General features: G+C 53.3%; 1 protein-coding gene across 2 annotated transcripts; it reads right to left on the bottom strand.

Moving 5' to 3' along the window:
* Positions 1-4,276: 4,276 nt before the first annotated feature.
* DYNLL2 (dynein light chain LC8-type 2) lies at positions 4,277-11,204 on the bottom strand. 2 transcript variants are annotated; one of them, XM_071575118.1, is made up of 3 exons: positions 11,062-11,204; positions 7,790-7,928; positions 4,277-6,143 (listed from the first exon to the last, which is right to left on the bottom strand). In XM_071575118.1, exons 2-3 carry the CDS (start codon positions 7,919-7,921, stop codon positions 6,006-6,008), a joined length of 270 nt encoding a protein of 89 aa, XP_071431219.1. In that variant the 5' UTR covers positions 7,922-7,928; positions 11,062-11,204; the 3' UTR covers positions 4,277-6,005. The 2 variants fall into 2 exon arrangements, with proteins under 2 accessions (XP_071431219.1, XP_071431218.1); XM_071575117.1 differs by lacking the exon at positions 11,062-11,204 and having other exon boundaries at positions 7,790-7,942.
* Positions 11,205-12,170: the final 966 nt, after the last annotated feature.

The following is a 12,170-nucleotide window of genomic DNA, read 5'->3' as shown; positions in this document are numbered from 1 at the left end:
GGAACCCTTGCAACGTGGGTCAGGATTTACTCCATCCAGGCTGACCCACAAAGGAGAGGATGCTTTTGGCCAGGTCATTTTGAACCCTTCAAGAAACCAGGGCTTTGAAACCCAGCTTTAAGAAGAGGTTGTGTCCTTGTCGGAGCGTTCTGGGCTTTCCTCAACAACAACAAAGGCGTTTATTTTTTTCCAGAGCCATGTTCTGGGCCGGGTGCCAGCCGGCGGTGAGCAGGCTGTGCTGGACACAGGGCCTGGCTCCTGTCAGCCCTCGGTCCTTCCCTTCCCTTCCCAGCCGGAGCAGCCCCGGCAGCCGGCAAACAGCGGGAAACTGCACAGGATGGGCGTGAGATCACACCCCAAACCTGTAATCAAACACTGCATGGAGAAGGATCCCTGGAAGCAGGGATTTCCATCCCTGACTCAGCTTAGGCAGCACATGGGGCTAAAGCCACAGCCACACCACATGCAGGTCGTAAACCCTGAGACAGTTTTTCTCCAGAATTGAAGACTGCTCACCCTGGCCAGGGTAAGATGTGGGAAAATCCTTTCCTGAGGGTCTCAGTGCAACGTGGCATCCAGTGGGAGCACACATCCAGCTCTGCAGATTCCAGCCCTGTCGGTGTGTGGGACTCAGTGGCCAGGGCTGAAAGAACAAAGGGCAGCTTTCACTGGCTCACCCCACAGGGACAGCCGAGGCGAATTCCTGGGATGCTTTTATGGGCTGCAACCAATGCACAGGGAGAGCAGGGCTCCCAGCAATCTCCTCCCCCTGAAAGCACTTCATTCACACCCGGGCTGGAAGGAGGTGAAAGGAAAGGCCTTGCACATGGTTAAAATGCAGGGGGCCCCAAATGCAGGGAGGAACTCAGAGTGCTCCCTGAGAGTGTTCCTGACCACAGGTTGGGATCCAGGGCACAGAGCCCAGCCAGGGTCTGGGCAAGCAGCTGAACTGCAGCCGGGCTGCTCTGCAACGACCATAAATCAAGGGAGACGCATAAGCAAGGGAGGGAACAAAGGACATGGAGGGATGCCATGGCATCTGGAAGGGAAGAGCTGGGCTGGCCACGCCAGAGGATGGCGTCTGAGGGAAGCCTCCGAGCCAGCCCACAAGGGTCTCAGCCCCACGTCCTGCCAGGGGACAAGAGCTGGCCCCACTCTCCTGCCCCCTCCAGCCCAGCCCTCGAGGCCCATCAGCATGGGGCACGTGGGGACAGGGGACGTGGCAGAGCATGACCTCCCATTTCACCCACGGCCCTGGCAGCACTCCTGGGATGCCTCCACAGCACTGACCTGGCCCACCAGTGATTTTTCCATCAGGCCACAATGAGTTCTGGCACTTTGGCTCTGAGTCCCCAGCACCAGGATGGAATAATGAGGCCTGCAAGGCCATGACAGCAGCCCAATTCCACAAGCAGGCAGGCAGGAACATGCTGCACCAGGGCTGGATAAAACTGTTCCTTAAGCTTAACCCAGGGCCAAACCCTGCTGAACAGCAGAGGAGAGCCTGGAGTTGCCCTACCCAAGGCTGCCCCTGCCCAGGGTGCCACAGGGGAAGGGACAGGGACTGGAGTGGGGTCTTCTTACCCCATGCTGGGTGCTGAGCCCACCAGTGCTTGGAGCACCTGCCACCACTACAAGAAGGGCTTGGCAAAGGCAGTGACCTGATGATGAGCAGTTATTTGTCTCGTTGGTAATGAGTTATTACTCAGCCTCAGCTAGACACTGCCTTAAGGAAGGAAACATCTGATCATCTTTTAATAAACACAGTTGGCTCCTGCGAGGCTCCTGCAGCTCCTGTATCTATAAAGCGCTCTAAGACACGAGGCTTCTCCACAGACAGAGCTGCTGTGAGTCACCGTCTGGGAAAGGGTGTCAGGATCCTTGCTCAATAAATAGAACAAAGGAGGGAAACCTCGGGTGGGCAGGGATGGCACAGCCCTGCTTCCTTCATCGTGTGCCACCGGCCTCCTCAGGATTTACCCATCACAGGCTGAAAGCGAGATAAAAATTATTTCTGTTTTCTCTCTTCATCTCAAATCCCCTGCAAAAGCAGTGGGAGGAAAAACAGGTCCATTGGGGAATGGCTTTTCCAGCTCAGACTCAGCATGCCTGGGGAAGGAAGGTTAGCACTGCAATGGCAGTCCTGCAGGCTGGCTGGGAGGGAAGGAGAGCACTGACCTGCAGCATAGGTGTTTCCACAGAAGGAAGGTGCAACTCCCAGGTCTCTGTGCTGTCACTTTGTCCCTTCCTGGAGTCTCAGGTGGTCACAGAAGAGGAAGAAGACTGTGCCAGGCAGGCATGGAGCAAGGCTGCCTGCTGATTGAATCAAACACACCTTCTCCCATGGGGCTTTACGCCATGCTCACTCTGCAGAAGAATAAATCCCAGAAAATGTCTAGGAGTGACACCCACAGAGCACAGCTCCCAAACCCCAGCCTGCTCTCAAATGCCACAATGCTCTTTCACATCTGGAAGAAATACTCAGCGTAAGAAATTGAGCAACTTGGCTTGTATGAGAGAAAAAAATTGTGAGACTCTCAAACCACAAACCACACCATCCTGTGCAGTGAATGCACATCTGCAGGAACATCTGCACCCAGAGCTCACCCACAGCAGCTGCCTCAGACTCTCCTGCAGCCAGGCTCTTCCCGAGTGCTTGCAAGGCAGGACAACGTACACTGAGCTTATGTTTCAAAGGTGGTTTTGCCCAAACACATCTGGATGCAGTTTCTTTCTCCAAATGTTTGCCCCTAGATACATACCTTTCCCCTCTGTGTCCCAGATCCAGATGTTTCCAAATAGTTCACAACTGAATGCATGCTGTTGGCTTCTCCAGCATGGAAACAGTTAATGCTCCAAAGGCTTCATCTAGGACACCTGTGCCTGGTGGAAACTGGAGACAATGTGAAGCTCAGCCATGGAAAAAGTCAAAGCCAAAAGCTGTCAGGCAGCTGCTGGGGAGCAAAAGGGGAGGGCAACAGCACACAAAGCTCCATGTTCAGACCTCCCTCTGCTCTTGGCTATGTAGAGGGAAGCGCTGCTCAAATTCAGGCAATTTGTGTCCTCCAGGGCCCCAGTGCTACAGGGAAGATGGTTTAGGGCCTTTTCCTTAGCCTGAAGCAGGACTCCTACTGCAGTGACACATCCAAGGAAGCACCAAGTCCACTTTCTACTTGCATGTGTCAGCTCCAGGGCACACCATCCCTCCAATCCTGTCAGGGCCTCCCCTTCCCATCAGGGTTCGATTTCCAGCAGCACCACAACCTGTGGATATGTGGCTGGAAAGGGGGGTTTCCCAGGTGGAACTCAGGCTGAGGAAGTTTTTCCCCTGGTGTTTGGATCAGCAGCCTCCTGTGCTGCAGCAGGCATTCAGGAGCCAGTTTCCCTGCCATTTGCTCAGCTAGCCCAGCCCCATAGAGCTGCACAGTCCCTTAGGAATGCAGAGCCCCAGCACAGCCTACCTGGTGCTTAAGCCCAGCAACTGCACTTCCAGCTAAAAGGCTGGGTCTACTGAAAAAAGAGCATCGCTCTCAGCTCCCCGAAAAGTAGAAACCACCCCTGCTTTCAGGCCCTGGCAGGTGCGGGTGGGAGCAGATGGCTCGTAACAGCAGAGCTGGTGCCTGCGAGCGCCAGATCAGCCCGTTTGGAGCTGCTCAGTGTGAGTCACGCTGCTCACGCTGGTGTTACTGTGCCACAGCAGAGCTGTTACACTGCTGTAGCTGGGAAGAGCCCACAGCTTTTCCAAAATATCACAGAGGCCATAGCCACAAATTTAGGTTGCATCAGGAGCAAGATAACAAGCTGAGGGGGTTGTTTGAGGGCAAGCCCACAGCCCCCGCAGTGCAAGAGTCATTAAACACATCCGTTCAGCTCTCAGCTTTCTCTCCAGCACAGGGAGGCATGAAAGGAAAACCTGCTTCCCTGGGAAGAAGGAAGACACCTTTGTGTGCAAAGGCCAGGATCCCAGCTGCTGTACCAGCCCCCCACTGTCTGAAGCCATTAAGAGGTCAGTCCCAGCACCTTCAGATCCAGGTTACTTGGCACAGAACATCCCATCAGCGTGCAGCAGGACTCAATTCCCTCGATCCCTCCCTCTGCTTCAGCCTTTGAGCCAGGCTGGAAGTCAGCACCAGCACAGAGGGGCCACATGTGCTCCTCAGGCCACAGATATGCCTCCTTTGGCACCTTCCAAGGCAGAGAACTCACAGCTCACCCTCTCTGGACAAGGGCAGGTTTTGCTCAGGACAGCTGGTAAGGAAGAAGAAACCAGAGGCTGTTTAAATGTGTCAATTCACCTTTAATGTTTGAAAAAAAATAAATGGTATTTGAGCCATTGCAGTTATGAAGGGAACAGATCTTGCTCCACAAGAGACTGTGAACAGATTCACATTAGACTCATGCTTGGAAAAAAACAAACCCAAAACATTCTCCTTTCAGACCCAGAGTGGAGTTCTGAAGAGACAAGACCACACAAGTGCCCCAGACAGTCCAAGGCACATTACCCCAGTGCAGACATTTCCATCAACATGAAGTTATGACAGCTACATTCTTTCTAGTTACATTGTTCTATCCATATTACAAAATTAGGCATACTTTGGATTTTGCACAGAGACAAGAAGGACTTTTACTTCAGGAAGTCATGAACCTGGGTGACCAAGTTATTTCACAAAGAGCTCCCTTCACTCTGCCCCTTCCCACCCAGCAGTGATTTATTCCCAACACCAAATTCATCTCAGAGACACAAGCTGGTCTCAGCAGCCCAGTGATATTGCCAATGCATTAGACAGCAAACCAAACAAAGCTTATGACAAGCACCAGGGTTTTACTTGCCATCACAGAGCATTTCTGCACACCCAGGTCAGAACTTCTTGCAGTGTAATCCCAAGTCAGTACATACTAAGACAACATCACTGCTGAACCTATTGGAGACCAAGACATTTCTCTGCCTTTGAAGCAGATGTCACATGAGTTTCCTTCACACAAACATCACATGTAAATTTAACTTCTTGGTACTGTGCTTTAAGAACAAAAGCAGATATCAGAACATGGAGGACAGTCCTCCAGAAATAGCTTATCAGCTACAGAAAATAAAAATAATAATAAAAAAAAAAGACAGTGGCCACTTACAAGTCTTCCACACGACTTAGCTTGCTTTAAGGAGAGCGTCAAGTTAAGGCAGTGTTGAGACAACTGGCTACAAACATGCCAAATAGAGCTGTTGTCAGTAGTCACCAATTTGATATCCTACTCCATTGCGGGGCCGGGCCACGTGGTTTTAGAGCTCAGTATCAAGGTCTAAAGACTTCAGCCACAGGATGCTGCTTTCTGCAGCAAGCAGCAGCTCAGGGGGTGCTTTTGAAGCCTTCTAGACCAGGCTGAGTTGCTTACACAAGTCTAGGTCAATGTTTCAGCAGAGCCAAAGATACAGCGATGGGCAGGGAGCAGGACACGGAGGGTGCCAGCTGCAAGCCTGTATCACAGTTCGAGGTGGAGTTCAACTTGGGTGTGGAAGCCACGTCACCTAGAGCCACCCCACCAGCTTTCAGGGAAGGTCTAAGACCTGCCCTGAGGGTACTGGGAGAGCCAGCTCTCTACAGTCTGCAGGGTGGGACAGAGGCTCACACTGGCTTTGCTCCTCTTTACAAGATTAACAGTCTAACAGGACTCAGTAGGGAAGTCAGGGGCTTTTGGCCTGCTCAAAGAAGTTTTCTCAGCCTCAAAGAAGGAGTTACCACTGAGGGAGCTGTTGTGGAATAGTTTTATTTCTTCCCACGTAAAGGCCATTGTATAAGCATTTACAGGTTTCCTAGTGCAATACAACCAAAAAAAGCAGTAACAAAAAAATGCCGCCTTCTTCCCAGGCAACTAAACAGAAGTAGATTTTTACTGCAACATATACACATTAAATATAGTATACAGTCCATGCAGCGGCATAGCCATGTTAGAGGGAGTCGTGGCTTCAGCCATCAGTGCATTACAGTCCAAATTTCACTCGCTCCTACTTTCTATCCAGACTTGAAGAGAAGAATTGCAACCTGACCCAAGTAAAAATAGATGAAGTGCTTTGTCTCGTGTGTTACATAGCTGCCAAAGTTTCTACCAACAATGCAGTGCCAAGTTGGGTTGTATTTCTTGTCAAATTCCTGAAGAAAGAGAAGAGAGGCATTAAGGCCAAGAAAGCTCAAATGAAAATAGTTCTAAGCACAAATTCTTAGCTGGTTCTGTTCACACACTATCACCTCTCCTCCCACCTGCAGCATCTTGAGATTCCCCACTGTAAGACACCAGTGTATTAAGCAACCAGACCTCTGCATTGGATTGTTTGAAGATTCCAACAAGAGTAAAACATGTCCTGAGCCTGGGAGAACCCATAAGCCCTGGGCAAGGAGAGCAGAGGCAAGAGCTCTCCCTGGAACAGCGTTATAGAGGCCCTGTGTGTAGGCTAGTCAGGAAAATAGTTCTCTTCTTCCATTCCAAACCCACTCACAAAAAATAAAAAAGGTTTTGGCATGTCTGCTCCAGCAAGCCATCTGATTTGAAAGGTCACCTAAAAAAAGGAAGAAGGAGAAGCCTGGCTTCTGCTGCTTGGGACTTTTCTACACATAAAGGGGAAAAAATCACATTGAAAATGAGCAGGCAGGCTCACAGCCCAGAGAGCACATGGAGACCAAGAGGTCAGAGGAGGGCAAGCTGAATGCTGGTTTAGTAGTCTTCCTCTACTTAACAGGTAGGATAGGGTTAAAGACCATTTTCCTCCCTCTAATTAACACACAACTCCCAAGAACACCTTTCCCTCCCCTGAGACAGAGCCAGAAGAACAGATTCAACATCCAAGATGAAAGCAAGGGCTAGTCCTCAGATAGCAGCAAGAGTTTGAGTTCTTTGCAGGGAACCTTTGAAGTAAAGAAAAGGCTTTCTTGCCAGGGCATGAAGGTGCATCAAATTGCTTCCCTCCTCCCAACATACTCTCAGGAAATAAAGGCCAACTTCTTTCTGGATGCCTTCTGTTGCACTCACTCACTTTACAGGCTGCATTGCCCTGAGCACTTTGAGGTAAGTCATGCCTCAAAGTGATCCGAGAAGGCAGGAGACACCTTTGAATCTTTTGCCTTCAAGCTTAGATTACAAGCAAGGCCCAAATCCCTGCCCAGGTGCCAGGACTTGACTGCCTCTGAAGTCACACACCTCTCCTCCAAAAGCACTTTGCCTGAGCACTCTGAGAAGCTGCTACAGAGGGAACCAACAGCTCCCCAGATGCCATCAAGCACAAGACTTAATTAACAGGCTCCTGCAAGTGGGGAGACACCTCTTTACCAGCCAGGGCAGCTGCATGCACTGTTTCTAACACAGCAAGTTCCACAACCCCAGGAGCCACCACAAGGCCCATCCTCCTCCTCAGCTCCCAGCATCCCAGAGCCAAGAATACAAATATGCACTGCTGCCCACCAAGTGAAACATTAGAGTGATCCCACCTGCACTGGTGCTGCAGGTCAAGCAGCAGATCTGTGGAGCAGGTCCTAAGCAGAGGCTGCAGCCAGCCCTTCCCAGGCTGGCAAATCCTGAGGGACAGCACTTGCAGACTGCTCAAAGCTTGCCAGAGCTCTGCCACAGCCCTCCCCTGACCTTGGAGAAGTCACTCCATCCTCTTGAAAACAGCAGTAAAGCAGCCAAGAAGCCAAGCATCTTCTCCCTCTCAAGCATGAAGCCTCAGCCACTCAGCTCCTGACAGGAACAGACTCAAGAGCTTTGGGAAGTCTCAGCCAGCACAGCCCCCTTCTCCCGTAGTTACCTTCTTGATATATGCTGCAATGTCCTTTTCTATGTTGTACTTCTCCATGGCCTGTGTAGCACAGTCTACAGCGTCCTGCTGCATGTCCTCGGACATGTCCGCATTCTTGATCACAGCCTTTCTGTCAGACATCGTGAACCTAAGGCAGAACATAGATTCCTTTAATCCCTTCCCAAGAAAGGAGACGCTTCCTGTGCATCAGAGGTTGTCCTTTCTGTGCAGGCTGCGTCACAAGCCGATACTACAAACCCCTGTTATGACCTGGATGAGTTTATCTGAGTTGCATACAGCAGTCCCAGGCCAAGGTGCCTCTTTTAGGCAGAGCACCAGAGCATTGGCTGGAGGTTAGAACAGAGACAGTCCAACATCACCACCTGCATTAAACACAGGCAGGAAAAGCTTCTGTGTGGGAGGAGACGGGATCTGCAGAGAGCCACAGCCCTCCTGTACATCAATAGGCTACAGCCAAGTTTGCCTTCCAGGTGCACCAGCGCTCAGAGCCCTGCAAGCAACAGCTCCCAGACCGCCTGTCACCAGCACAGAGGATCAGGAAGCACACTAAAAGCAGCAGTGCTTTTATTCCATTCCATCCCAAGTGTCAACAGTTCCTGCTTTGAGTTTAGCCTGGGAGGAGTGCTGTTCCACATTCAGCATTCATCACCCCCTCACCTCCCTGCTGCTCTGCCACCAAACCCAGCCTGCCTTCAGCTGTTCCCACGGGACAAAGCTGGTCTGACAAGCCAGAAGCTGCAGCCTGGAAATAGGGCAGGGGAAGTAAATCCCACCACAACACATATGCCAAAACCAGCATGGTAGTGCTGCCCAGGAGATTTAAGAAACTGGGAAATGTTGTATGGAATGCCAGGTGTGCAGCCCCCTTCGCTCTCTAAGTTAGTTTAGGTGCTTTGTACCAGTCACTGCAACCATTAGATCTGCTGTGGCCTTTAGGTAGCTGTTCAGCACCAGGAGGTTTCCAGCACAGCTCATATTATCCTAGAAAACTGAGATTTGACAATCCCAGCCCTGCAGTCTTTCTTCAAGCCACAGAGAAGGAGCCCCATGCAGGACTCCTTCAGACACCATAACCTTGTCCCCATGCCCCACACAAGGCCTGGTCAGGAAGCACTTGCTACCTGGGAGATTAGGTAACTGCTCCAAGAAGGACCACAACTGTTCACCTTCCAGCAGCTCTTACTACAGCAGAGTCAAACTTTGTGGGAATAAGCTTCTTAAGGACAAGGAGTGCCTCCAATGAAGTCTGCAAAGCACCATTAAGTTTCCTAAATCCTTTTACAGTGCTGTAAGTCTTGAGGTGATACTACCAAGCGTGTTTTGAAATAGTGAAACTACACATTTTTAGCTCTGCTGTGGAGTGAAAAAAATCTGCTGCAATGATCACTTCCTGGAAGAGTCCCAGAAAACTGAAGGAGTAGCTTTGTTACAGCAATTACAGGAGCTTGCTACCCAGAAAGAAAAAGAATCCAGTTACATAATTGCAGACCTCTGATTACAATACTTCAATTCTTCCCTCTGCCTGCACTCGAAGACTTCTATTGCCACCTTAATTTACATGATTTGGATATAGTGTTTAATAGAGCACTGCTATTAACATACACTAACAGCATCAGGAGAGATGACAGGAACTGAGCTCCAATGCCAAGAGAGGACACATCTCTACCACAGCTCTGGAAAAGCCACTTCCAGGCATTTTGTTCCTCTCCATACTGTGGTTTAAGCCAATGGGGGTTTGCCTGAAGTCCAGAAACCCTGGGGGAAAAGACACAGCTCAGAACAGACCAAACTGCCTGTAGATTTTGGAAAGTCTTCTGAGGGTCCAGTCCACAGGAAGAGGGAAGCAGCAGAAATCCACTTGTGGGTCATTCTTCCAGGAAAGGGTCTTTAAGGACAAAGGGCAAGCAAGCTCTCACACACACCAGGCCTTCACACACCTACACTGCTCAGAGTTCAGAGGGCATTTGCCATTGCATAACCAGCCAGGAGGGACCTGCAAAAGGCATCTTATCTTCCTTCCTCATTGTTTAGGCAAGGAGCATCCCAGTGCAGGCCCATGCTGCCGTGGGCAACAGAGCCACAGGAAAAAACGATTAACTTTCAGGAGATCATTGGCCAGCCTGCCCTCTGCAGCACCACACCCCCTGCCCTCCCCAGCACAGCACCCTCCACGGCCAATCACAACAGTGGCTGTGCTGCTGGAAAGAGGGTGCCCTGCACCGGCCATGGGAGCAGATCCAAGCGTCACACCACACCCTGCACCCACCTGAGCACCACAGAGCAGGGCCCTGGTCTCAGCGCATTCCCTGGGGAGGTTACAGGTTGATACTTCCCACGAGGCAGCCCAGTACCACCACCCACACATAACCCTAAACCACAAGATCACAGGTGGCCCTTGGAGTCTTGCCACCCAATCTGGCCCTCTCTGAGGAAAACCACAAAGTCCCAGCACAGAGCAGCATGAGCCTGGGAAGGGGTAATAGTATAGCCCCAGCAGACACCCCTTCCCCAATCCAGGGCAGGATGTGGTCTATAAGGAGGAAGATCACAACCACAGCTACCACTCCAGGGCAGGATGGGGCCTTGAGAGGGGGATTAGGCCAGCACTCAACCCTTCCCTCACTGGTGTAGAATGAGGTCTCAGGAATGAGGCCCAAGTACAGCACCCAATGGCAGCTCCAGCAGGACAGGCTGGGGCTTTGGGAAAGACATGAGACATGAGGCCCCTGGCAATTAATTCTCTTCCTCTCCAGGCAGGATGGATTCCTAGAAATGGGACAGGACTGCAGCCCAGCACCCACCACTTTCCCTAGCACTAACAGCATGGAGGCCAAGCCCAGCATCCATCACTTCCCCATTAGGAGAGCACAGATCCCACAGATCGGGACGAGGCCCAAACCCAGCACCCACCACATCCCCCATCGCCGCCGAGGAGGGCCCTGGGAGGGGGTGCGGCACAGCCCCTTTCCCAGCAGGGCAGCGGGGGGCCCGAGAAGCCGCTGTCAGGAGCCGGAGCCCGGCGTGACCTTCACGGGGGCAGCCCCGGGGGCGCCCGAGGCCGCGGTGACCTTGCCCGGAGCGGGGCTGGCACCGCACCAGCGTGGACCCCCGGGGTGTGGCTGGCTCCGAGCGCTACCCACGGGCCAGTCCCGCCCGGCCACAGCCTCGACCCACCCCAGGGGCGGCCTCGCCGCCATCCCGCACACGGAGCGGCCGGTGCCGGGCGAGGCTTGAAGACCGCCGGCGCCGGCATCGCTCACCTTCACAGTGACAGGGCCACACCGGGAGGGCGAGGCGCGGCACCGAGGAGGAGGATGGGGTGTGAGGAGGCCCGGCCCCGCTGCCTCTCCCGCTCCGCTCCGCTCGGCGCCCCGCGCGCTCTGCGCCCCGGCGCCGCGCCGCGCTCAAATACCGCCCCGCCCGCTGCGGCGCGCGGGCCGCCGCGCCCCCATTGGCTGCGCCGCCCCGCGCGCCGCGCCCCTATTGGCTGCAGCGCGGCCCGGCCTGCCGCGCCCGGCCCGTCCGCCCGCGCTGTTCTGCCTACATCCTGTTTCATCCCACAATGCCGCGGGGCGGCGCGCGGCGGGAGGGGCGGGGCCCGGGGGGCGGGGGCGCCGTGAGGGGCCGTGAGGGGCTGAGGGCGCTGTGAGGGTCTGGTGGTGCTCGGGGTGTTCCGCCGCCTCGGGACCCCCATCCCCGGAGGGAGCCTGGTCCCCTTGGGGGGGCTGATCCCTCGGAGGTGCCTCTGTTGCCCTAGAGGGGGGTCAAGATTTCCCCGCGGTGGTCCCCTCTGCCTTGTGGACTCCGATCCCTGAGCCTGAACCCCTGCGAGGGACCCACTGTGTTGGGTTACACACCAAAGTGTTCTCCTGGCGCTCGATGTAGCTTCTTCCCTGATCCCCCCATGTCCAGGTTTTCAGGTCGCTGCAGGCGGGTGCTCAGTGTCCCCCAGCAGCACTCAGCTTCTGTCCGGACAGATCTCTCCCTTCTGAACGTGTCAGGAGGGTTCCCACGTTTCTTGGGGTTTTCCTACAAACAGCAAAGCTTTGGGAATGGCCAGAAAAGTCTGGGCAATGACCAGCTTTCACTAAACCACCAGCCCCATGTCTTGTGGGAGCCACTGCTTTTCCTCTGGTGTGTCTCAGGGAGTCCTGCTGGGTAATTTTCCAGCCAGGCCCTTTTCCAACCAGGCCCAGCTGGGTTTCATGTGGAAAAGCTGATAAAATCCTAACCCCAAGTACCGCGCTGCCGAGAGCTGTCCCCGCACCACAGCAGAGCTGGGGGGTGACATGTGGCTGTTCAAGCAGCTTCATTGCACGTTCACCCTGAAAACGTGGGATGTTCCGCATACATGTGAAAGCCAAGGGAA

This window comes from Pithys albifrons, chromosome 21, assembly GCF_047495875.1.
Source record: "Pithys albifrons albifrons isolate INPA30051 chromosome 21, PitAlb_v1, whole genome shotgun sequence".
NCBI lineage: Eukaryota > Metazoa > Chordata > Aves > Passeriformes > Thamnophilidae > Pithys > Pithys albifrons.
Note: the sequence above shows the minus strand (reverse complement) of the source record. Positions and strands in the feature narration are given on the sequence as shown.

Bases quoted from the DNA above. Each gene is read 5' to 3' on its own strand.
- DYNLL2 (XM_071575117.1), bottom strand. From the start codon at position 7,942: ATGTTCTGCCTTAGGTTCACGATGTCTGACAGAAAGGCTGTGATCAAG. The intron at 6,144-7,789 runs GTAACTACGGGA...CTCTTTCTTCAG, and splicing joins TTGCAGCATATATCAAGAAG to GAATTTGACAAGAAATACAA.